General features: G+C 41.9%; 1 protein-coding gene across 1 annotated transcript in view; it reads right to left on the reverse strand.

Annotated features, from left to right (window-relative positions):
- The window catches only part of LOC129815510 (receptor tyrosine-protein kinase erbB-3-like), a 44548-nt gene that overhangs the window by 13329 nt on the left and 4778 nt on the right, over window positions 1–26441 (reverse strand). Inside the window, exons 2-20 of the mRNA XM_055869398.1 lie at window positions 22912–23066; window positions 15587–15773; window positions 15093–15218; window positions 14158–14220; window positions 13890–14008; window positions 13606–13747; window positions 13269–13382; window positions 12959–13076; window positions 8296–8369; window positions 8062–8152; window positions 5478–5695; window positions 5227–5359; window positions 5012–5105; window positions 4571–4725; window positions 4386–4439; window positions 4100–4241; window positions 3829–3948; window positions 3561–3659; window positions 2139–2324 (exon numbers count right to left, since the gene is read on the reverse strand). Of these exons, the coding sequence (XP_055725373.1) occupies window positions 2139–2324; window positions 3561–3659; window positions 3829–3948; window positions 4100–4241; window positions 4386–4439; window positions 4571–4725; window positions 5012–5105; window positions 5227–5359; window positions 5478–5695; window positions 8062–8152; window positions 8296–8369; window positions 12959–13076; window positions 13269–13382; window positions 13606–13747; window positions 13890–14008; window positions 14158–14220; window positions 15093–15218; window positions 15587–15773; window positions 22912–23066 (2390 nt within the window). The remainder of the gene's footprint in view (window positions 1–2138; window positions 2325–3560; window positions 3660–3828; window positions 3949–4099; window positions 4242–4385; window positions 4440–4570; window positions 4726–5011; window positions 5106–5226; window positions 5360–5477; window positions 5696–8061; window positions 8153–8295; window positions 8370–12958; window positions 13077–13268; window positions 13383–13605; window positions 13748–13889; window positions 14009–14157; window positions 14221–15092; window positions 15219–15586; window positions 15774–22911; window positions 23067–26441) is intronic.

The following is a 26441-nucleotide window of genomic DNA, read 5'->3' on the forward strand; positions in this document are numbered from 1 at the left end:
GGATTGTACAATATTTGCAATAAATACATTCTTCAAGTTCTGTCAAGTTGGTAGTTGATCATTGCTAGACAGACATTTTCAAGTCTTGCCATTGGTTTTCAATCAGATTTAAGTAACGGTAACTAGGCCACTTAGGAACATTCAATGTTGTCTTGGTAAGCAACTCCAGTATATATTTGACCTTGTGTTTCAGGTTATTGTCCTGCTGAAATGTGAATTTGTCACCCAATGTCTGGTGTATAGCAGACTGAACCAGGATTTACTCTAGTATTTTGCCTGTGCTTAGCTCTATTCTGTTTCATTTTATCCTAAATAACTCCTTAGTCCTCCCTAGTCCTAGTCCCTAGTTTATCAAAAAAATAAATACAGCAATCACGTAATACTAACATACATTATTCCTCTGAAAAATACTCAAAACATGATGCAGCTTGAAAATATGAAGAGTGGTACTCAGTGATTATGTGTTGGATTTTCTCGAAACATAACGCTTTGTATTCAGGACAAAAAGTTAATTTCTTTCCAACTCTGTTTTCGTCTCTCTTTCCTCCAACCCGAACCACAGACCCTATCCAGATGGTCATGTGCCGTCGCAATCTTCGCTCTCTCTCTCTCTTTTCAACTACTCTCTCCTCTTCTATCCTATAATCTCTCCATTCTGCTAAATCCTTCTCCATCCTGTCTCCTGATTCTGCCTCTTCATCCCTACTCTCCTCCCTTTCCGCATCCTATGACTCGCGCTGTCCCCTTTCCTCCCGGCTGGCTCTGCCTTCACCTCCTGTTCCGTGGCTGAGTGACTCATTGCGAGCTTACAGGACAGGGCTGCGGGCAGCTGAGCGAAAATGGAGGAAACTAAACTAATCCTTTCACTCCCTCCTCTCTATCTTCTCTTCCTCTGTACTTGCTGCTAAAGCCACTCTACATTTCAAGATTCTGCCGCTAACCCTCTTTTCCACCTTCTTAATCCACTACCCCCTCCCCGTCCCCACTCACTCTCAATATTTTTAATTTTATACAAGCTTCCTTCTTTTCACTCTGCCATTTAGGTTAGTATTGTGGAGTAACTACAATGTTATTGATCCTTCCTTAGTTACTGGCGTGATTGGTAGTCCCAAAGGGCGGCGCACAATTGGCCCAGCGTCATCCGGGTTTGGCCAGTATAGGCTGTCATTGTAAATAAGAATTTGTTCTTAACTGACTTGCCTAGCTAAATAAAGGTTAAATTTAAAAGAAGTAAAAAAATCATCACAGCCATTTAACTGTTCTAAAATCACCATTGGCCTCATAGTGAAATCCCAGAGCCATTTTTCCTTCCTATCCGGCAACTGAGTTATGAAGGACGTCTGAATTTTTGTAGTGACTGGGTGTATTGATACACCATCTAAAGCGTAATTAATTTTAAAAGATTGTTGCCCTTCTTTGCGAAGCATTGGAAAACCTCCCTGTTCTTTGTGGTTGAATCTGTGGTTGAAATGTACTTTGACTGAGGGAACTTAGAGATAATTGTATGTGTGGCGTACAGAGATGGGGTAGTCATTAAAAAAAACATGTTAACCACTATTATTGCACACGGTGTGAGTCCATGCAACTTATGTGACTTTTTAAGCAAATTTTTACTCCTGTACGTTTTTATGCTTGCCATAACAAAGAGGTTGAATACTTATTTACCCAAGACATATCAGATTTTCACTATTAATTAATTTGTAAAAAAATTTAGGCTGTAACACAACAAAATATGGAAAAAGTAAAGTGGTGTGAATACTTTCTGATGGCAATGTACATAATCACTCACCCGCTCACCCAACCAACCAACCACACACACACATGGTATTTTTTTTTACTTGCTATATTGTATTTACTTCGCCACCATGGCCTTTTTATATTTTTATTTATTTATATATATATTTTGTTTGCCTTCACCTCCCTTATCTCACCTCACTTGCTCATATTGTATATAGACTTATTTTTCACTGTATTATTGACTGTATGTTTGTTTTACTCCATGTGTAACTATGTGTTGTTGTATGTGTCGAACTGCTTTGCTTTATCTTGGCCAGGTCGCAATTGTAAATGAGAACGTGTTCTCAATTTGTCTACCTGGTTAAATAAAGGTGAAATAAAATAAATAAATAAAATCTCACCTTGGCAATCTGCACACACCAGTTGAGCAGCCTCTGTGGGTCCAGGCTGTCCCTGTGGTGCCTGATGTGCTCCAGTAAGGACCCCTGATTGCTTAGCTGGGTGACCAGCTGGAGACTAGCACCTGGACAGACACCTAAGAGCCTGACGATGTACTGGTGGTCCAAGCTACCCATCACCATCATGTGCTGCAGGGGTTATCAGAAAAAAATCTCAGAGATTCAGTGTTTAATAGTTACATGTACAGGGTTGCAGGTGTGATTGCAGCGTAAAGTGAAAATCCTAGGCCTCGAGCTCCAACATGCAGAACTAAGTGAAATAAAATAATGAAATGGTAATAAAAAACAACAATATCAATATAAATAGCCCTATATACAGTACAAGTCAAAAGTTTGGACACACCTACTCATTCAAGGGTTTTTCTTTATTTTTATTATTTTATACATTGTAGAATAATAGTGAAGACATCAAAACTAGGAAATAACACATGGAATCATGTAGTAACCAAAAATGTGTTAAAAAATCTAAATATATTTTATATTCTTCGAAGTAGCCACCCTTTGCCTTGATGACAGCTTTGCGTACTCTTGGAATTCTCTCAACCAGCTTCATGAAGTAGTCACCTGGAATGCATTTCAATTAACAGGTGTGCCTTGTTAAAAGTTAATTTGTGGAATGAGTAGGTGTGTCCAAACTTTTGACTGGTACTGTTCATCATAACAACTGTAGCTGTGATGAATAAATAAATGTCCATTGGGGTGGAGGCAGAGGATAGACTGTGGGGGGGTAATAACATACATATTTTATTTTATTTTAATTTTTATCCCCTTTTCTCCCCAATTTTCGTGGTATCCAATCGCTAGTAATTACTATCTTGTCGCATCGCTACAACTCCCGTACGGGCTCGGGAGAGACGAAGGTCGAAAGCCATGCGTCCTCCGAGGCACAACCCAACCAAGCCGCACTGCTTCTTTAACACAGCGCGCCTCCAACCCGGAAGCCAGCCACACCAATGTGTCGGAGGAAACACCGTGCACCTGGCCCCCTTGGTTAGCGCGCACTGCGCCCAGCCCGCCACAGGAGTCGCTGGAGCGCGATGAGACAAGGAAATCCCTACCGGCCAAACCCTCCCTATCCCGGACGACGCTAGCCCAATTGTGCGTCGCCCCACGGACCTCCCGGTCGCGGCCGGCTGCGACAGAGCCTGGGGGCGAACCCAGAGACTCTGGTGGCGCAGTTAGCACTGCGATGCAGTGCACTAGACCACTGCGCCACCCGGGAGGCCCCATAACATACATATTAACAACTGCAACAGTGATGTTTGTCGGTGGGGTGTAGCAAGAGTCAAGATAAGTGGGTATCAGGTCAGTATGCTTTAAGGGGCAGGGGTTCTTGAGAGTGGGCATGTGAGAGTGTTTTCTTACCTCTGTGATCTCATGGAAGGTATTTTGCCCCATTCGATCATGAATAGTCTTTATGGCCACAGGGATCTTCACTGAGTCTCCCTCAGGAATCCAAATGCCCTGAGAAATATGGAGGAAAGGAGAGGGGGAGAGGGATTACCTCACAATGAAACGAAGACAAGTAAGGTAAGTAGCACAATACATGTAAGGCCTACGGGAAAATCAGAGAGGTGCAGGGTGATGATGATAATAGGGGCTTTAAGAGGGCGACGGTTGATGATGTAAACACCTTGTGGACGGAGCCAAACACACCGGTGCCCAGTAGCTTGATCTTACGGAGTTCAGTGACCTTCAAGATCCTGGCATGAACTTTGACCACTTTCTCACCAGGGTCCAAAGGCTCAAAACTCTACAGACACATGCACACAATTAATATTGACACATATCAAGACAATAGACTACACATACTCTTATTAAGAGATCCTAATTCTCTCTCTCTCGCTCTGGCTCTCTTACTCTCTCTCACAGACACACACACACACCATCCCCTCCCACCTCACCTCTCCACTCTCCAGGTATCGCCTCATGGCTCTCTTGCGCCGGATGGCAAGACCTCGGCGGTACAGAACACTCATCACAAAGATGGAGAAGCCCACTATAACTGCTGCCAAAACTCCCAAAACAATTCCTGTAATGGATTGGCTGGAAAGAGACACATGTATCAACCAATCAGCACCTGATATACAATAATGAATAATGCTACGTTCTAGACTAAACAAAACTTACAGTGAGGAGAAATCAGGTTGTCAGTGACAGGTAGAAAAAAAATATAGAAACTACACTCACCCATCAGTTAATCTGGTGGAGTCCAAACAGTCCCCAATTCCTGGGCCTGAGCAACTGAAAACACAGAGCAGAGAGATATTTAACACACACACACACACACACACACACACACACACACACACACACACACACACACACACACACACACACACACACACTCCCTCATTCTCTAACTCATCTCTCACCCCTGGGTGCAGTTGAGGTGGCAGGGCTCACAGCGTCTCTGCTGGTTGGGGTATTTAAAGATGAGACCCTTCTCCCCCATCACTCCTTCAGGGCATGAGGACACACAGTGAGGACCGTCCCTCAGACTGGCACACACCACACACTCATTAGCTCCCTGCAGAGAGAAAGTGAGAGAGTGAGAGGGAGAAAGAAGGAAAGAGAGCGAGCAAGCGCACGGAGAGAGAGAGGGGGAGAGAGGAATAGAGAGATGGAGACAGTTGACAATATCCATGTAATTGTGGTCCAAAATATTATCCACAAGGTGACAGTGAAGCACTACATTTTGGTTAGTCCTGAGAACTTTGAGAGACACTTTTCAACTGATCACTCTGAGCTCATAGAACTGTCTTTTTCAGATGCTTTGAGAGAGGTCTGTGGGCAGATGTTAGAGGTGAGCATACCAGTCCTATGCAGGTGGGCTGTCCCTCCTGGACCTCACACTCCGAGTGACAGGGCATACACTCGCCCTTCGGACTTGTAAACTCACGCCCCTTCCTGGAGAAAAGCAGAGATTGAGATTGAAAAATAGTTTAAACACATAGTCACGTACACACATTGAGACATACTGACAAATCTACATTATAATAAAGATGCATTGTTTTGAATGAGTACTGACCCGGTGAGAAATCTGCACTGATTGACACAGGTTCGCCCCCGGCTGTAGTTCTTACAGGATAGACACTGGTCCGGCCCAGGACCCCAACACCCCTCCGACGAACACAGAGGGTCACACATGTGCCCCTCCGCAACTACACACAAAAAAAATATGCAAAAAACTATTAGTAATTCACTAGTGTACCCGCAAAAAAATGTACTTAATGATTTTGAAGATGTCACCCAATCTCTCTCCTCTATCCCCCGTCTCACCACATTGGCTCTGGGGTCGGTTGTCCTTGACGTCGATGTTCTTCTGGTGGCGCTGTGGGCGGGAGCTACTACTGAAGAGGTGTGTCCAGTTGACGGTGTGGTGGTAGCATAGCTTCCTGTTTCCTGTGATGTAGACACCGCCGTCATTGATGCTCTGCAGTGAGCGCAGCCCAAGGTAGGTCAGTGACGGGATACGCATCACCAGCAGGGCGTAGCCCCTGAAGAAGAGGGACGAGGGAAGAACGCAGGTGGAGGAAGAGGAGCAAGGTAGAGGGATAGGGTGATGACAAGAAGAGAGAGAGCCAAGAGAGAGAGAACCATTAAGGTGGAGGGAATGGAGGATATTTCAGAAAAAAATATGTACAAATATATATTGGTGCTGGGAACATCAATCAAGTCAGGACAGAGACGTAAATGGATCCCGCATAAGGCATTGCTGCTCCCAAACATGAATTAATTGTCTACATGTAGACAGAAAATGTGTGTGTTGTTATTATGTAGAGAATTCATATGCTATTGTGGTAGAGACTCCTAATACCCAATGTGGTCATCAGTGGAGACTGCTCACGGGAGGAAGAGGAGGACCATCCTCCTCAGTGAATTTCATAAACATTTAAAATGTAAAACATTAAAAAAGTTATTAAGATAAAACTATAGTAAATAAAATGACATGTCACCAAATAACTGATTAAAACACACTATTTTGAAAAGAAGGCCAACAGTAGCCTCAACAGCACTCTGTAGGGTAGCACCATGGTGTTGCCGGAGGACAGCTAGCTTCCGTCCTCCTCTGGGTACATTGACTTCAATACAAAACCTAGGAGGCTCATGGTTCTCTCCCCCTTCCATAGACTTACACAGTAATTAGGACAACTTCCGGGAAGGACGTCCTCAAACCTATCAGAGCTCTTGTAGCATGAACTGTAGCATGAACTGACCCTGTTGTCCATCCAATCAAAGGATCAGAGAATGAATCGAGTACTAAAAGCATAAACTACAGCTAGCTAGCACTGCAGTGTATAAAATGTGGTGAGTAGAGACAGAAAGACAATAGTTGAACAGTTTTGAACAAATTACTTTCTTCCAAAATGAAGGAGAAGCAAGAGAGAAATAGCGAGTCATTTTTCTTCACTTTCAGTTTCACTTACTTAGCTAGCAAATGCAGCTAGCTAGTTTAGCCTACTGAAACACCCTGCTCAAACAAAGGGATACTATGTTAGCTAGCTGGCTATGACTTTCTAAAATAACACTGGAACTCTTCCAAGTCAAGTTAAGCTTTTGGTATTACTAATTTATTGCCACCAGGGCCTGCCGGTGTAACTGCTTACTGACTGTACACTAACTTTACTGTATGATTTTAGCGGGTTTACTAACACGTTAGTTATTTTAGCTATGCTGACTATGACGTTACTCTAGCTTATGGTGACAACGATGTAGGCTGTTTGTAGAGGTTTGGCTTGGAAAGGTTTTTTCGCCTGGTCGCATACAGCTGATTTGTTGTGCATTGAAGTCCACAAGCGAAGGGAAGAGCAGGAATACAATGTGGCTGTTATGAGAGTGAACTCTGTTACGCGTGATCAGGGGTGTAATCATTCTGTCGATTCTGTTGAAAACGTTTCCTAAACGTAAGCAAACGGAACAAAACGGAGATAAATACACCTGAATTTGTCCAATAGAAACTCTTGTTTGGAATTGTTGGACTAATGATCACAGCCTATATCAGCTAGATGCAGGCAAGAGTGTGCAAGGCGGTATTGAATGTCACTGTCTGTCACCTCAAATTTGTCTCTGGACCTTGTGAACTTTCATTCATATGCTTGGTTGTAGCAACCTCATGTTGGGTATATGGAAAATTAGAGGATCATGTAGTAGCCTAAACCTATCGCTGTTACATTGAACAGGGTGAATGGAATATGAATGAGTCATCCAATATGCTGTAATAGAAATAAGGCCATACTCATGAAAGGAAAATCGTCCTCCCTCATTTTAAACGGCACTGACCTCCACTGGTGGTCATAAGGTATGATCAAGTTCAAAATACAATCATGAGGATTATACCTCAACGTACACGAAAATCCCCCACCCACCACCAGCTGAGACACTTCTCATACAGTTCAAGACAACTCGTAACCAATTCAGAGGATTTTTGTTTTGTTTAGCATTGTCTGAGTATGACGTTGTTTTATCAGTTCACACAGTATCAGGAAGATTAGTAGTCAGATAGATTAGTAAAACAACTGTCACACACACTACTGGACTTCCTAGAGTGCCCGCCGCTGATGGAACAAACGAGAGAGAGAGAGAGGAATAGAGAGAGCGAGAGAGAGAGAGAAGAGACCGAGAGAAAGGGGAGCAGAGCAGGGGATGAGAAATGGGGTGAAAGGAGATGAAAGATAAAGTGGTGACAAGACACAACAGGTCAGTCTATGCATACATGTCTACAATGCAGTTAAGCACAGATGGAGATGGAAATGGGTTCAGTGGACACATACTGTAGAAAGTGAAAGAGATATTTCTTAAGTGCAGAGAGACAAAGACACAAGTCTAATGTCAGAGAGTGAGAAAGACAGAGATAGATGGTCACCTGTAGAGGGTTCTTCCTTGTATGGTTGCCAAGTTGGAGAACACCGACAGGTCAGTCAGATTTTCAGGCCACGACTGGATACTCAGAACGTCTGGCAACAGCAGAAGGTGTTAAAACACAGAACACCTTCCAAACACATCATTTCACTGACACTGCTGCCACTTAACAGGCACATGCATTTGAAACTTCAACACACACACACAAGCACACACACACACACACACACACACATACCTGTGATCTCTCTCACAGTTCTGAAGATCTTCAGTTTCTCTGGGTCCAAAGCTGTGATGTTGTTGTAGGGATCACTGTGTATAGAAGATCATCCAACAGAACTAGTGAGGTCCATTGAAAAGTGAACACATCAAGTTGACATTACTGTGCCATTTTGAATATGTATACAGTAACGGTCAAAAGTTTGGACACACCTACTCATTCAAGGGTTTTCTTTATTTTTACTATTTTCTACATTGTAGAATCAAAACTATGAAATAACACATATGGAATCATGTAGTAACCAAAAAAGTGTTAAATGAAAATATATTTAATATTTGAGATTTTTCAAAGTAGCCATCCTTTGCCTTAATGACAACTTTGCACACTCTTGGCATTCTCTAAACCATTCTCTCTTGAAGGAGTTCCCACATATGCTGAACACTTGTTGGCTGCTTTTCCTTCACTCTGCGGTCCAACTCATCCCAAACCATCTCAATTGGGTTGAGGTCGGGTGATTGTGGAGGCCAGGTCCTCTGATGCAGCACTCCATCACTCTCCTTCTTGGTCAAATAGCCCTTACACAGCCTGGAGGTGTGTTGGGTCATTGTCCTGTTGAAATACAAATGATAGTCCCACTAAGTGCAAACCAGATGGGATGGCATATCGCTGCAGAATGCTGTGGTAGCCATGCTGGTTAAGGGTGCCTTGAATTCTAAATAAATCACTGACAGTGTCACCAGCAAAGCACCTACACAGCATCACACATCGTCATATATGCTTCACGGTGAGAACCACACATGCGGATATCATCCATTCAGCTACTCTGCATCTCACAAAGACCCGGCAGTTGGAACCAAAAACCTCACAACCTCAAAGTCTCTCAGATTTTCACCCACCTAATGTCCATTGCGCGTGTTTCTTTGACCAAGCAAGTCTCTTCTTCTTATTGGTGTCTTTTAGTACTGGTTTATTTGCAACAATTTGACCATGAAGGCCTGATTCACGCAGTCTCCTCTGAACACTTGATGTTGAGATGTGTCTGTTACTTGAACTCAGTGAAGCATTTGTTTGGGCTGCAATTTCTGAGGCTGGTAACTCTAATGAACTTATCCTCTGCAGCATAGGTAACTCTGGGTATTCCTTTCCTGTGGGGGTTCTCATGAGAGCCAGTTTCATCATAGCGCTTGATGGTTTTTGCAACTGCACTTAAAGAAACTTTAAGTTCTTGACATTTTCTGGATTGACTAACCTTCATGTCTTAAAGTAATTTACATTTTCTTTGCTTATTTGAGTTGTTCTTGCCATAACATGGACTTGGTCTTTTACCAAATAGGGCTATCTTCCGTATACCACCCCTACCTTGTCACAACGCCACTGATTGCGCCGGAGGGGATGGCTGCCGTTTTATTGGCTCTTAACCAACCGTGCAATAATTTTTTCCCCCGTGTTGTTTGTAAATTATTTTGTACATAATGTTGCTGCCACCTTACCTTCTCTTATGACCAAAAATTGTTTCTGGATATCAGAACAGCGATTACTCACCTCGAATTGGACGAAGAATTTTTCTTTAATGAGTCGGACGGGAAGGATATACTCCAAACGCCCTCATCCCCGTCATTCGCTGGAGAAAGAAACTGAGATTTCGCGGAAAGAGATCGGGGTTCCTTGTGAGGATCAGGCTAATCTGCCTTTGCCACCCATACTGCTAGCCAACGTTCAATCACTGGAAAATCATTGGGATGAACTGAAAGCACGTATATCCTACCAACGGGACATTAAAAACTGTAATATCTTTACGTTTCACCGAGTCGTGGCTGAACGACGACATTAATAACAGGTTATACACTATCGGCAGGATAACACAGCAGCCTCTGATAAGACACGGGGTGGGGACCTATGCATATTTGTAAACAACAGCTGGTGCACGATATCTAAGGAAGTCTAGAGGTTTTGCTCGCCTGAGGTAGAGTATCTCATGATAAGCTGTAGACCACACCATCTACCTAGAGAGTTTTCATCTGTATTTTTTGTAGCTGTCTACATACCACCACAGACTGATGCTGGCACTAAAACTGCACTCAATGAGCTGTATATGTCACGCCCTGATCTGTTTCATCTGCCCTTGTGATTGTCTCCAACCCCCTCCAGGTGTCGCCGATCTTCCCCATTACCCTCTGTGCATTTATACCTGTGTTCTCTGTTTGTCTGTTGCCAGTTCGTCTTGTTTGTCAAGTCAACCAGCGTTTTTCTCAGCTCCTGCTTTTCCAAAGTCTCTCTTTTTCTCGCCCTCCTGGTTTTGACCCTTGCCTGTCCCCCTGCTTGACTATTCTGCCTGCCCCTGACCCTGCTTGCCGTCCTGTACCTTTGCCCCTACTCTGGATTACCAACCTCTTCCTGACCCTGCCTGCCATTCTGTACCTTTGCCCCACCACTCTGGATTATCGAACCCTGCCTGCCTTGTCATTTGCCTCCCCCTGTTGCTGTAATAAACATTGTTACTTCAACACAGTCTGCATTTGGGTCTTAACTGAAACGTTATAGTACGAACTGGTCATGACTGACCCAGCAGACTTGGACCAGCTCCGCAGTGCCATCTCCTCCCAAGGAGCCACCATTGGTAGGCACAAGGAGTTGCTTCGCGGTTTGATGGAAGGGTTCCAGGCCGTGGCCGAATGTCACGACCTAGCTTTGGATGCATTGCGGGAGCAATTCCGTGGGCTGCCTACTAGGCAGCCTACCACAACGGTAACCTCCCAGGCCTTAAGTAACCCTGCTGGTAGCAGCCCCGTCACCCCGGTTTCCCAGGAACCCCACTTACCTCCTCCGGAGCCCTACGATGGAGATTCCAGAACCTGCTGGGCCTTTCTGTGCCAGTGCTCCCTCGTTTTCGAGCTGCAGCCTTCTTCGTTCCCCTTGGACCGCTCAAGGATAGTGTACATCATTTCGCTGGTGTCCGGGAGGGCACTCGCCTGGGCCAGGGTGGTGTGGGAGTAACAATCCGCCATCTGCCTCAGTCTGGAGGTATTCGTGGTCGGAGGTGACAAAAGTTTGAGGTGCCGGTGTCCGGGGGAGAAGCTACCCGGAGGTTACTCCAGCTTTGGCAGGACTCCCTCAGTGTGGCTCATCATACTCATCATAAAACATTTATGAAAAATACATGTTGTACAGCAAATGAAAGATAAACATCTTGTGAATCCAGCCAATATTTCAGATTTATTTAAGTGTTTTACAGCGAAAACACAATATATATTTATGTCAGCTCACCACAATAGAAAAACACACAACGCCATTTTTCCACCGCTAACATAGCTTTCACAAAACCCACAAATAGAGATAAAATTAATCACTAACCTTTGAACAACTTCATCAGATGACAGTCTTAGAACATCATGTTATACAATAAATTTATGTTTTGTTCAAAAATGTGCATATTTATAGCTACAAATCGTGGTTTTACATTGTTTTACAAATACGAAATAACATCATAAATATTCTCTTACCTTAAATATTCTCTTACCTTTGATGATCTTCCATCAGAATGTAGTGCAAGGAGTCTTAATTCCACAATAAATCGTTGTTTTATTTTAGAATGTACATTTCTTCTGTCGAATTAGCAACTTTGGCTAGCATAGTGGAGTGCACATGTCCATCAACTCTTGGCGCATGGAATGAAAAATTCCAAAAGTCACAATAAACGTTGAATAAACTGGTCAAACTCAGTTGAAAATCCATCTTTATGATGTTTTTCTCATATGTATCCAATAAAGTCCAAGACGGAGCATTTCGTCGTGTATACCTAACGCATTGCAGAAAACAATGTGGTGTTCCCTGGTGCGCAGCTAAATACTGCCAATAGGGCGGACCTGTCACTCCAAAAGCTCTCATTCGGTCTCACATCAAGCTAGACACCCCATTCAACATTCTACTGCCTGTTGACATCTAGTGGAAGGCGTATGAAGTGCATACAGATCCATAAATACAAGGCAATTGAATAGGCGATGCCTTTCACAGAGACCCATTTCAGAATTTTCACTTCCTGTTTGGAAGTTTGCCTGCCAAATGAGTTCTGTTTTACTCACAGATATAATTCAAACAGTTTTATAAACTTCAGAGTGTTTTCTATCCAATAGTAATAATAATATGCATATCATATGATCTAGAACAGAGTACGAGGCCGTTTAATTTGGGCACCATTTTATTTCCAAGAGGTTAATTGAAATGCATTCCAGGTGACTACCTCATGAAGTTGGTTGAGAGAATGCCAAGAGTGTGCAAAACTGTCATCGAGGCAAAGGGTGGTTACTTAGAAGACTCTCAAATATAAAATATATTTTGATTTGTTTAACCCTTTTTTGGTTACTACATGATTCCATATGTGTTATTTCATAGTTTTGACGTCTTCACTACTATTCTACAATGTAGACAATAGTAAAAAATAAATAAAAACCCTTGAATGAGTAGATTTACTGGTACTTAAATATATACAGTACCAGTAAAAAGTTAAGTATTTTGTATGTTTATTGTATAGAAAGAGCTAGAGCTGAAAGGTAGGAGAGTGCTATAAAAGCATTGGGCCAGATTGGAACCTAAGCTGGTAGCAATACATCATACATGTGCTCCAGAGGCAGCTAGACTACCCCAGGCCATGCCATTTTGATAGAATATTGCTGCTGTCACTCACCCTTTAATCCCGGTGACCAGGAAGTGAAGGCTACCCTGGATCTTGGTGCAGTTGATGAAACTGTCAATGTTTTGAGAGTCCACTGTCTGTCTGGAGGCTGTGCCTGTTCCTTGACAAGCTAGAGATTTGAGGAGAGGAGAGGAGAAAGGAGAAGAGAAGAAAGGAGAAGAGAAAAGAAGAAAAGAGAGAAAATAATGAATAAAGCCAAAGTTTCACAACATGAGTGATAAGGGCAGGTTGCTGGAGTAGAAGACTCTATAAAGCAATGATAGTTGAAGGGTGTATGTGTGGGCACTGGACAGCCGGGTACCTTTGGGACAGAGGCCTCCACAGGGCTCACACCTCTTCACTCCTTTCTTCTCCATCTCCGTCTTATAAGAAGGGCAGCTGCTCACACACGAGCTCCCGTCTACCACAAAATTAGCTGAGGAGGAATGTAATGTGAGAGAGAAAGAGTGGGGCAGAGGGACAGGTAAAGGGAGAAAACCAATTCATTAAAATCCACAGGGAAATCCACAGGAAGATTGGACCATGCTAGAAAATTGATAGATTGAATGAGGACAATGAGTGAGACATGATGGTCATGGTTATGGCCAGGAGTTGACTGGTGACTAGAAGTGGGTAGAGCATGCTGTGTGTGGACTCACTGGGGCACTGGGCCACACAGATGGAACTGTACTGGTACTTGGCGCTGGGGTTGGGCTCCAGTTTAAAGGTGTGCTTGTTGTAGATGAGGGTCTGGGGACACTGGGGCACACAGGAGCCTGAGTTGTTGAAGTTACGGCAGGCCTCGATAGAGAAAATACACAGTTAAATGATACTGTAAGCATTTCTTAGTAGTATAGTTTTAACCCATTCATTTCTATGCAATGACTATCAGAACTACTTTTAAGACTTCTTTGCGGTGTGTTTGTGTGTATAGCAAACTCACAAAGCAGTCGGTGTCCAGGGGTCCGGTGCAACCTCCTGCACACTCCATATGACAGCACTCACTAGGACTCCTCCCAAAGCAGCGGCCATTACACTGAGGGGCACACACTGTCTTCGTCACTGGGGGGGGAAGGGGGGGGGGGCAGAGAGAGAGATAGAGAGTACTTTGAGCCAAGCAAACAGACTGAGCTGGGTTGTAGGACATTACATCAGAGCGAAGCTATCTAGTGTTGTCAGAAAATGAGAGCCAGGGGTCAAAAGTGACTCACAGCTCTGGCAGGTGTCATTCCTGGGCCCCCAACATAGACCGCCGCATGCCTCATCACATGGCTCTGAAAAACATGTCAGAAATGTTAGAAAATGTAGAAGCTACATTACACAAAAACATAGAAGAAGAAGGCCAGCATCCCGGAGTCGCCTCTTCACTGTTGACATTGAGACTGGTGTTTTACGGGTACTATTTAATGAAGCTGCCAGTTGAGGACTAATGTACTCTAATGTACATGTCCTCTTGCTCAGTTGTGCACCGGGGTCTCCCACGCCTCTTTCTGTTCTGGTTAGAGTCAGTTTGCGCTGTTCTGTGAAGGGAGTAGTACACAGCGTTTTACCAGATATTCAGTTTCTTGGCAATTTCTCGCATGGAATAGCCTTAATTTCTCAGAACAAGAATAGACTGACGAGTTTCAGAAGAAAGTTAATTGTTTCTGGCCATTTTGAGTCTGTAATCGAACCCACAAATGCTGATGCTACAGATACTCAACTAGTCTAAAGACGGACAGTTTTATTGCTTCTTTAATCAGAACAACAGTTTTCAGCTGTGCTAACATAATTGCAAAAGGGTTTTCTAATGATCAATTAGCCTTTTAAAATTATAAACTTGGATTAGCTAACACAACGTGCCATTGGAACACAGGAGTGATTGTTGCTGATAACGGGCCTCTGTACGCCTATGTAGATATTCCATAAAAGAATCTGCCATTTCCAGCTACAATAGTAATTTACAACATTAACAATGTCTACACTGTATTTCTGATCAATTTTATATTATTTTAATGGACAAAAAATGTGCTTTTCTTTCAAAAACAAGGACATTTCTAAGTGACCCCAAACCTTTGAACGGTAGTGTATATGGTATCAGTCCTAGCACTAATCTGAATACATATCATTTCTGTGAGTACTACCATCTACCTCCTGCTATACTCACGTTCAGGCCCGTTCTCGTTGATGATGACTTCAGAGTCTCCATCCTTCACTATGTCCAGCCAGTTCACCTGAGGGGTGTAGCTCAGGAACTTATTCTGAATGATCTGCACCCCTCCCTCCAGTATCTCTGTGGAACACACACAGACACATACACACACACACACAAAGGAAGACGCACAATTAGTTTAACAGGCCAGAACACGTTGGTGAGTAACCAAATCAAAACGGGCACAAATTTGTATTTCTCTCTCCACAGTGCCTCCTATCATCTCTCATGCTACAGTTGGGAATAGAAATTTGAATTTCATTGTACTTCCTGGATTGACTGGAATTGACCCCAATCCTGCTACTGAAGTTCGTATGGTAATTGGCATGTGGACCATGATAACCATGTTGCTGTTCATGATGATGATGTGTATCACTTAAAGACTTATCTTCATCACAATACATTTGTGTGTGTGTGTGTGTGTGTACCTGTGAGGTGTGTGTGTGTACCTGTGAGGTGTGTGAGGCCCAGCTCCTTCAGTCCGTGTTGGCCGTCCTTTTGGTAGTTGACGAGGACAGCCAGAGCAAAGCGATCCTCGTACAGAGTGGTGCCTCTTATGACACGGAGCTGGTCCAGCGGCAGCCGGCTGAACTGGTTAATGGCTATGAGGATGTAGCCCGTCACTTCTCTAATAGACTATGGGGGAGGAGAGGTCAGGGAAGAATGAAAGAGGAAAAGAGAAAGAGGAAAGAAAAAGGTGTTACTGTAGACGGAAACAGGATACGGATATGTTCCTCATTGTTGATCTTGGAAAGCTGCAGTGTGAGCAGGCATTTGTCACCTGATTCAATTGAATCAACTACACATCAAGACCTTGATTTGCTCAATCAGGTGTGTTAGAACTGGGCTGGGAAAAAAAGCCTGCATGCAAGTATCCCTCTAGTATGCGGAGTAAAGAACATTTATGTAGCGCAGTGGTTCCCAAACTTTTTATAGTCCCGTACCCCTTCAAACATTCAACCTCCAGCTGCGTACCCCCTCTAGCACCAGGGTCAGCGCACTCTCAAATGTTGTTTTTTGCCATCATTGTAATCCTGCCACACACACACTATACGATATATTTATAAAAAATAAGAATGTGTGTGAGTTTTTGTCACAACCAGGCTCGTAGGAAGTGACAAAGAGCTCTTATAGGACCAGGGCACAAATAATATTATAATAATAATCAATAATTTTGCTCTTTATTTAGCCATCTTACATATAAAACCTTATTTGTTCATCACAAATTGTGAATAACTCACCACAGGTTAATGAGAAGGGGGTGCTAGAAAGGATGCACATAACTCTGCAATGTTGGGTTGTATTGGAGAGAGTCTCAGTCTTAAATCATTTTCCACACACAGTCTGTGCCTGTATTTAGTTTTCATGCTAGTGATGGCCGAGAATCCAATCTCACATAGGTACGTGGTTGCAAAGGGCATCAGTGTCTTAACAGCGTGATTTGCCAAGGCAGGAATCTCTGAGCGCAGCCCAATCTGGAAATCTAGCAGTGACTTCAGATAAAAAATTTAAAAAATCACAGAAGTGCTTGTTGCAATTTCGATGAGGCTCTCATGTTCAGATATCGGTACGTGGACTGGAGGCAGGGCATGAAAGGGATAACGAATCCAGTTGTTTGTGTCGTCCGTTTCGGGAAAGTACCTGCGTAATTGTGCACCCAGCTCACTCAGGTGCTTCGCTCTATCACATTTGACATTGTCCGTAAGCTTGAGTTCATTTGCACACAAAAAATCATACAATGATGGAAAGACCTGTGTGTTGTCCTTGTTAATGCAGACAGAAAAGAGCTCCAACTTCTTAATCAAAGCCTTAATTTTGTCCCGCACATTGAATTAAATTGAGGAGAGTCCCTGTAATCCTAGATTCAGATCATTCAGGCGAGAAAAAACATCACTCAGATAGGCCAGTCATGTGACAAACTCTCATCAAGCCCGGTTACTGATTGTAACAATACAATACAAAATATAGCTTTTCTATAAATCTTCACATATAACTAATTGAACACAAGCACTATTTCTACATAGTGAAGATAAAAACTAAGTAAACAGAAGGCACAGTATGTGTGGATGGTGTGGTGTGTGTTTATTTTTATTTGTTATGTTTGGAAAGTTGAGTGAGTGAGTAATGAAATAGTTGCATATCCCAGAGCCAGTGTATTGCTGTGGGCCGGGTATGAGAGGGCTTTCAATGTTGTTCAAATGATGGATATACTTTTATAATGAATTATACGTCTTATTTATTTATTGTCCTATCATGGGGAACTACATTTTTAAAATAAATTATATCTAATTATTTATTATCCTATTTTAATGGTACGGTCCATGGCCCTATACCCTAGACACCCACATGAATGGCCCAGATACTAAGGATAAGTCCCTAACTGTTTTATGTGCATGCTGTAAACGGTCTGTATGCAGCCAAAATGAGGACAGGGACCATGAGCAGCACTGCCCCCTCAAGATTCTGAGCCTGCTTGGCAGGGTTGGTCCTGCAAAGCCAAAGCCCCCTAAAGGGAGAACATAATAAACAAGGAAATTCTCAAAGCTGCTAATGAGAACCTTGACGACCTTGTACCTAGCCGGTGGGGATTCCGGTGGGGTGCCCCCACCCAGGCAGTGGCAGTGCTGGCAACACTAGCTGCAGTAACCCATGGGGAGGGGGTCACACTCGGACATTCAGAGAGGGGGTATATTATTGTGGCCCTGGTGGCACGAAACCAATCGGACTGCATGGAGATGCTTGGGAACATGGTCAAAATGGATGACCGTATTGTGGGTGTTTCAGGAAGAAGGTGTACATTTGACCTCCATCATCTAGGATGTGACAATGGTAAATAAATCTCTACATTTATGCTCATTTTTTGCGCGGTCTTGCAGGCCTTCTCATGCAGCTGCAACTGCAAGTACATTTGTAAATCATGACCCATCTTGAGTTGGGCTCTGGGATGGTGCAATTGTTGAGAGGGTGAGCTTATGGTTGTGTGGGGGTAAGGGCTGAATGTGTGTGGGTGTATGTGTGTATCCCACAACTGTTGCGAAGGAAGAAGTAAAAGATGTTAGGGACTATAGAGGATGATTCACAGCAATATGTAATAAAAATCGAGGTGAGGGCGATGGAAATGCATTTGGCAATGGATCTGCTTCGGTTCGGTGGATGGTGCTGTGTGCACTTTTCGAAGGATGGATCCCAGTCGGTCCGGGGCTGTGCGATGCGGGGGGTCGGGGGTGGTCTGCCGGGCATTGGGATGACAACCCAACTCGAGATGGGGGCTTTTGGCGGGTGGAATGGTGGGGACCAATTGGAGGTTTGCTTAGTGGAGATGCAAATGTCATGGTACAACTATATAGACACTCAATCATTATGTTACTTTTTAATAGGACGTTTACAAACATATATTTTGATAAAAATAATTGAAAGGTGTGTCTCATTATGGTAAGTGGTGAAATAAGTATAGCCAGTTATAATTGTAATGGCTTAGCAGATAATAAGAAAAGACGATCAGTATTTACCTGGCTAAAAGAGAAGGATTATAATATCTACTGTTTACAGGAAACCCATTCGACAGTTTTAGATGAAGTTTTGTGGAAAAAGAACTGGGGGGGCAAAATATATTTCTCCCATGGGCAAAGAAATTCAAAAGGGGTGATGGTTTTAATTAATAATAACTTTGATCCAAATGTGCAACTTGCCCAAACTTTCTTATATCACTCACTTTCGGTTGGTTGAAAAGGAAATAATTTCCAAAATATCTTTATTTTTTAAACAAGCCTTAGAAAGTTGGTTGCAATTTCAGTTTAATCCACCTGAAAGGACGGAACAAATAGTACAACAAATCTTGTGGTTAAATTCAAATATAGTAATTGATAAAAAAACTGTATTTATCGAAGAAATGTTTAAAAAAGGTATAATTTTTGTGAATGATATCATAAATAGGACTGGTGGAGTAATGTCACACATGCAGCTAACACAGACATATGGAAATGTCTGCTCTACCCAAAATTACAACCAATTAATTGCGGCATTACCACAAAAATGGAAGAGGCAGGTGGAAGGGGATAAAAGTAAGGAACTTGTATGTCGGCCTTATATTAAAGAACATAAATGGTTAAAGAAAAGTGTGATAAATAAAAACATATACCAATTTCATTTAAGGACCAAAAAACTTACAGCTGTGCCATATAAATTGCAAAATAGTTGGGAAGAGATTTTCGATGTACCCATTCCATGGCACATGGTTTATGAATTGATACGCAAAACAACGCCGGATTCAAAACTTCGAATTTTTCAATTTAAATTATTGTACAAAATTCTTGCAACTAATAGAATGTTATATATATGGGGGATACAATCTTCCCAGCTCTGTAGATTCTGCTGTGAGGAGGCAGAGTCATTAGACCATTTATTTTGGTATTGTCCGCATGTAGCTCGTTTTTGGTCACAGGTCCAGGAATGGTTGAAGAATTGCAACATTTGCGTAGAACTAACGCTACAGATAGCAATACTGGGGGATTTGAAAAGCCATAGTCAATCAATCAATAATATAATAATTATTTTAGCAAAAATGTTTATTTTTAATTTACAATCCGTGGAAGCTATGAGAATAGGAAGATTCAAATCTTTTGTGAAGCATCACAGCACAGTTGAAAAATATATGGCAAATAAAAATCCGAAATGGATGATGTTGGAAGATAGATGGGAAAGGTTGAGTGGAGCTGAAGGGTGGGACTAATAACAAGATAAACAATGTAGGGCATACGGGATCTGTGAAATGTGTATAGGTGCGGAGCTATTGTGAAATAGCACAGTTACAAGTGGAAATCAAACTGGATGGACAACAGAAATAGAGGAAGGACTAAGAACAAACAAGAGAGAACTATTATAAAGTAGACTGTGTCTGTAAAATGTGTATAAGATGTATAAATTGAAGGTAAAAACAGAAATGTTTATCAGTTTACTCCAATTGGGGGATCGGTGGTAGGGTTTGCGGGGAATAATAATAAAGGTATACTCTTTAAAAAAAGTATGTATGTCTATGTAGGTATGTGTATGTATATATGTGTATATGTATGCATACGTGAATGGATATATATATTTACCCCAAAAAATATGGGGGATTGGAAATGATGCAGACAATTACATTGGAAGCAACATTCTTTCCGCAATATTAAGCTGATCCACCCCCCCAAAAAAATAAAAAATAAATAAAAAATAAAATAAATAAACTCTCATCATGCAAGCGGTAGACAAGTGAAAATTATGGTCAGTAAGAAAAGTTTTAGCACATCTCTCGATAAAAAAAAACGTGTCAATACTTTGCCACTTGATAACCACGCACTTCTGTTATTTGTAAAAGCGTTACATGGCTGAGAGAGAGTTCAGGGGCCTTACTTTAACAAAGTTAACCATTTTCACTGTAGTGTCCAAAACATTGTTCAAGCTGTCAGGCATTCCTTTGGCAGCCAGAGCCTCTCGGTGGATGCTGCAGTGTACCCAAGTGGCGCCGGGAGCAACTGCTTGCACGCGAGTTACCACTCCACTATGTCTCCCTGTCATGGCTTTTGCACCATCAGTATAGATACCAACACATCTTGACCACCAAAGTCCATTTGATGTCACAAAGCTGTCCAGTACTTTAAAAATATCCTCTCATGTTGTCCTGGTTTCCAGTGGTTTGCAGAAGAAGATGTCTTTCTTAATTGACCCAGAGGCGAAAGAAACGCACACCTATTTAGGCGAGGTGCTGGCTAGCGGAGTAGAACACTTAAAAATTAAAGAAGAGCCGCACACTCTAGGAGCTCAGATGCAATTATTTAATAACCTAATAATGTTAATGGGATTTATCTGTTAATTGAATGATTAGAATATTCCGCCCTGAAACATATAATTGTATGGAATTGATTAGAATCTATAAAATCATAATCAATAAATGTGTAGTTAGGGTAAAACAATATGTCTTTATGGTATTTTAAACACAGACTGTCTGAGCTCGGTGCCGACCTGACTAGAGATTTGGGAGAGAACGGGGAGTATGTCTCAAGGACAAGGTCTCCCTAATCTCTGTTGGCTGGGTAGTGAGACGGTATGTGCGTAGGATACCTTTTGTTAGCGTGAATGTGTGTGCGTAGCAGGACATTGTGTGTGTATGTTTGTGTGAATGTGTTTGCGTATGTTTGTGTGAATGTGTGTGCTTATATGTGTGAATGTGCGTGCGTATTGTTGTGTGAATGTCTGTGCGTGAGAAGTCAGTATAAAATGAATTGTTTTGTATTCTTGACTTTAGAACGTTCCCGTGAATAATAAGGACCGCCACGTCTATTGAATCATTCAGCTGTAAAGCATATAATTCACTGGCTTGTATGCGAAGCAGTAATTGTTTCAAAACATCTCCTGCCATGTCACTGATGCGTCGTGAAACAGTGGTTTGATGAAGGCATTGTCTGTATAGTTTTTTTTACCTTTCCCCCAGCATTGTCCCAGCCATATCTGCGGCAATAAGAAAAATTAAGTCCTCCACAATAGTATGGGGCTTGCCTGTCCTAGCCACTCGGTAGCTCACCATATAAGATGCTTCTAGACCTTCTTATTAATGGTATCTGTTGCTTTTATACATGTCTTAATACTCGAAAGTCTTTATTCTTGCTCAGAAAACTCATGTGGCTTATTTTTGAAATTGTCATGTTTTGTTTCTAAATGTCTGCGCAAGAGTGAAGGTTTCCCGCGAGAGAGTAATGGTTAATGTGATTGGATGTTAATTATTTGACTAGGCTACCTGTATTTGACATTGTGTTGTTATTTCGCTGAACACTAGATGGTTTAATTTTATTTTTGGTGGTGAAACGAGGCTATTCAGGCGAGAAAAAAACCTCACTCATGTATAGCCCCGTTGGAAAATATAAATGTACTGTTTGAAAATGTGAAGAATTATATATATATTTTTATATATATTTTTTTTAAAATGTGAATCACATTTTTATTTGGTGTATCTCCGACGGCATCTGCCCCAGTTTGGGAATACCTGATGTAGCGGATCATGTACTGTATGGTAGCCTGACTGAAATTCAACAACTTTGACTATAACATCACAACAGCCCTCTTATTCTCTCACTCATCAATTGTTACCATGACAGCCGTAACATTAGCTAACTACTGTACAGATGTGGGATCTTAATTTGATCACCCTGTTGCAGGAGAACTTTCCTGAAATGCAGGACATGTAAAACGTGTAGTGTATTTGAGGTTTAAAAAGGCTTTTGAATGTATCAACTCCTACAACAAAAAAATGTCCATTAATTATAATCCACATAATACTTCACATTTCCTGTTGCTGCAGGATAATTTTCCTGCTGTACCAAACTGGCTCAAATTAAGATCCTACACCTGTGCCATGACAGTTAAACTAGTTACGGGCAGAGGCATATACAGTATATGGCTCTGTTTACGGATAACTAACTGGTTTTCATGGCTTTGTGTTAAGTTACCATGGCCGCGCCACAGTGATAAAGGTTTCACAGGGGAATGTAAGAGGACTCATTGTGTACAGGAGACAGTGACATCATCCACAAGAGACACACAATGATAAAATCTCTGTGTTGTTCTCTGTGCCCCAGAGGGAAGTGTGGCCTGACATGTCTGATTGTGTGTTTAGTGTTGGCACTATATATATATATAGACTTCTATTGACTGGAGTAGATGATACATACTCCTGATGCAAGACACACACACACACACACACATTCACACCTGTTGCCATTCATCCACCTGTTCATCCCCTCACCTGAAGAAAGGTGAAGTCCCTCCAGTGTTCCATCATGGTGATCTCCAGGTTACCCATGACGATCTCACAGCCACTGTACATCTCCTTCATTAGCGTGTACTGCGTCTGTGAACTTCCTGTCACGCTTAGTGCATTTTGGGTGCCGGAGCATATCACTGGGGGAAAGATGGATAAAAACAGTTCTTCAGTTTTAAGGATTTACATTTTTAACTCTAGCCTATGTTGTTGTACTGACACATTTTGTGTAGTTTTGATGTAACACATCAGGTCACAACTTACATTCAAACTCTGACTATGACCAATACATGTTAGTGCTAGGAATAATAAATAACTTGTTCACGCTCCCTTCTCTTTCCCATTAGACTAGTGCTACATATAATACAGTGACTGACTGTCTCTGGGGCAGACCAACAAGGCCTTGTTAATTGTGGACTGTAGGAGTCCAGTCCTTTTCCCTTTCAATGTCATTGGAACTGAGACTGTTTTGCTAATCAAATCTTAGCCAGATGTCCAAAGAGAGAGAGCGAAAAAGTGAAAGAGGGAGAGAGGAAGGAAGAGAGGCTAACTCCGGATAATAACATGTGTTTTTTAATTGTAGTTGCTGTTGCTGTTCCATTCATTTTTTTCCATATATATTAATAAGTTATTTATTTACAGATTCACAGATAGATATGTCTCTAAGAACAAGATATACTGTGTTGGGTTTGATGGGACATTGAACTTTAACTAACATGAGGTACTGTAAATAGACCATGTTGTCAAGTTAATTTGCTCTTTTTACATGTTGTCTATGTATTGTGTTCCTGTGCTCTCACAATTATCTGAAATAAATGTTCAGCATTAAATCTGGAGACTGTGAGGAGTCACACAGATATGAGCTAGGAAGGAGCGTGTTAACATGTACTAGTTAATTCGCTTCACACAGGAAATAACAATCAGTAAAAGCTAGCAGGTGATTCTGGAGAGAGTAGCATAGTGTGTGATAACAGTCCAATGAGCAGGCCCAGACATCATAAAGCAGAGATAGTAGACATTTTATTGTGTTTGTGAAGGAGAGAGAGCAAGAGAGAGAGAGAGAGAGAGAGAGAGAGAAAGACGAAGGATGGGGGTTCAAATAGTGTTAGGTCCAGAGTGAAATTATAGTTTCTTAAGGCTCATCACAATATTTCCCTGTGAATGGATGTTTGTGAAAGAGAGAGGGGGGGGGGGGGGGGGGTCACAGGTGCTGACTCTAGTCTGGAGGAATGTGAACACACACAGAGCCAGACAGTGCACACTGACTCTACCTTGTTAGAGGGTCAAGGGACATTCCTGAACACTAACTTAGCAGCGTGCTACATTAGACCAGTGCTCTTCTATCCTGGTCCTGGACACCCACAGGGTTGCACATTTTTGCTATAGCCCAGCATTTGCATACATGTGCAACCCGCATTGTGAGGTTCCATGAGAGTAATAAACATGTAAAAAACAAGGATCAGAAATTCTTATATAATGAATCACCAACTAGATCCAAGGTGTACAAGTTATAGTCAAGCACAGTGTACTGTAGGAGTTCTGTTCAGCTCAAATTGGACCATGGACTTTGTGCAATGTATACACATTTGGTCATTGGAACCCATTAGATTGTAATTATGTTCTTATGTGTACATTTCCCATTGAGAACCATGTTATCACTACCCCACCTAGGTTAAGCGCTGGGAGAAGCCTGAGCTGGGTCACTGCTATCAGTAGATGGCTTAAAGCTGTTGACACTCAACCAGTTCAATTGCCTGTTGAGAAATAGTCCTGTGCACCTGCACATGTACACCCAGGCACACACAATCACGAAAGTATACAATCACCACATAAACACTAATGTGTATGCAAGCACAATAATTGAACACAAAGAAATTAAGAATCCATGTATACCAGGTCATCAGATGAAAAAGAACACACATACAAAATGGTCCATCACAGTAATTGACATTAACACACACAAACAAATACACAGACAGGCAGAGCAACATGCATGTTCAAATATGGTTGCTGGAGAAGTGAAGAATCTGAATGGGCTGAGTAGGTGGGTTCCCCTGGTATTGAGATACTTTCAGTATTTACAGATGGCAGACAGAGAGAGATGGAGAGGGGTGGAAGAGTTCACAGAAAACTCACACACAGTAACCTAACACATTTGAAAACATTACTGCCATAGCCAGTAGCCTAACACTCTAGAAACATTACTCAGTCCTGGATTAGGTTTAGTTGTAATTTTCATTCATGTTTCCAATGTTTCAACACTCAAAAAGTGGAGTGGAAAGAAAAGGGAAGAAAAGAAAGAAAAGAGGGAGGAGGAGATAAACACGTTTTATAAAGTGATGTAAACGGTGGATGAGGTAAACAGAAACTTGGCTCGGGACACCAAGAGATTACCGCATACCTTAGAGGTCTATTCACACACACATGCCTCACTGAGATGTATGTTTTTTATTACTTTGGTACTATTTTCACAAGTATATGCTGAATTTTAAAAACTCAGTACAAACTCCAAACTGGTGACACTTGTAACACAGCCAGTCTTAAATTAAAAACCTTTCATTGTGCATTTATTTTGTTTGTAAACATCTTTCACCACACAACCATTGATCCAAAATATAAGTTTACTATGAAATATAATGAGTATTGTATTGATATTGTATTACAGCACTGTAGGAGCTAGAAAAAACAAGCATTTCACTGCACCTGCTGTAACATCTGCTAATCTTTGTACGTGACCAAAAAATGTACAAATGGCACACAGTTTATGTGTATGTATTGATATGTAGGCTATCTAGGTCAAATAGGGGAGAGACGTTGTGCCGTGAGGTGTTGCTTATCTGTTTTTTGAAACCAGGTTTGCTGTTCAATTGAGCTATAAGAGATGGTAGGGAGTTCCATGCAATAATAGCTCAATAAAAACTGTACGCTTTCTCAAATTTGTTCTGGATTCGCGGACTGAGAAAAGACCTCCGGTGGCACGTCTGGTGGGGTAAATGTGTGTGTCAGAGCTGTGTGTAAGTTGACTATGCAAACAATTTGGAATTTTCAACACATTAATATTTCTTATAAAAAGAAGAAGTGATGCAGTCAGTCTCTCCTCAACTCTTAGCCAAGAGAGACTGGCATGCATAGTATTTATATCAGCCCTCTGATTACAATGAAGAGCAAGACATGCCGCTCTGTTCTGGGGCAGCTGCAGCTTAACTAGGTCTTTCCTTGCAGCACTCGACCACACGGCTGGACAATAATCAAGATAAAACAAAACTAGAGCCTGCAGGACTTGCTTTTTGGAGTGTGGTGTCATAAAAGCAGAACATCTCTTTATTACAGACAGACCTCTCCCTATTTTTTACAAATATTGAATCTATGTTTTAACCATGACAGTTCACAATTACATTTTAGTCATTAGCAGATGCTCTTCTCCAGAAAGACTTACAGTAGTGAGTGGATACATTTTTGTACTTTTTCCTGTACTGGTACAATCTACGGTGAAACCAAGTAATTTAGTATTCTCA

The sequence above is a fragment of the Salvelinus fontinalis genome, chromosome 18, assembly GCF_029448725.1.
Source record: "Salvelinus fontinalis isolate EN_2023a chromosome 18, ASM2944872v1, whole genome shotgun sequence".
NCBI classification, from domain to species: Eukaryota; Metazoa; Chordata; class Actinopteri; order Salmoniformes; family Salmonidae; genus Salvelinus; species Salvelinus fontinalis.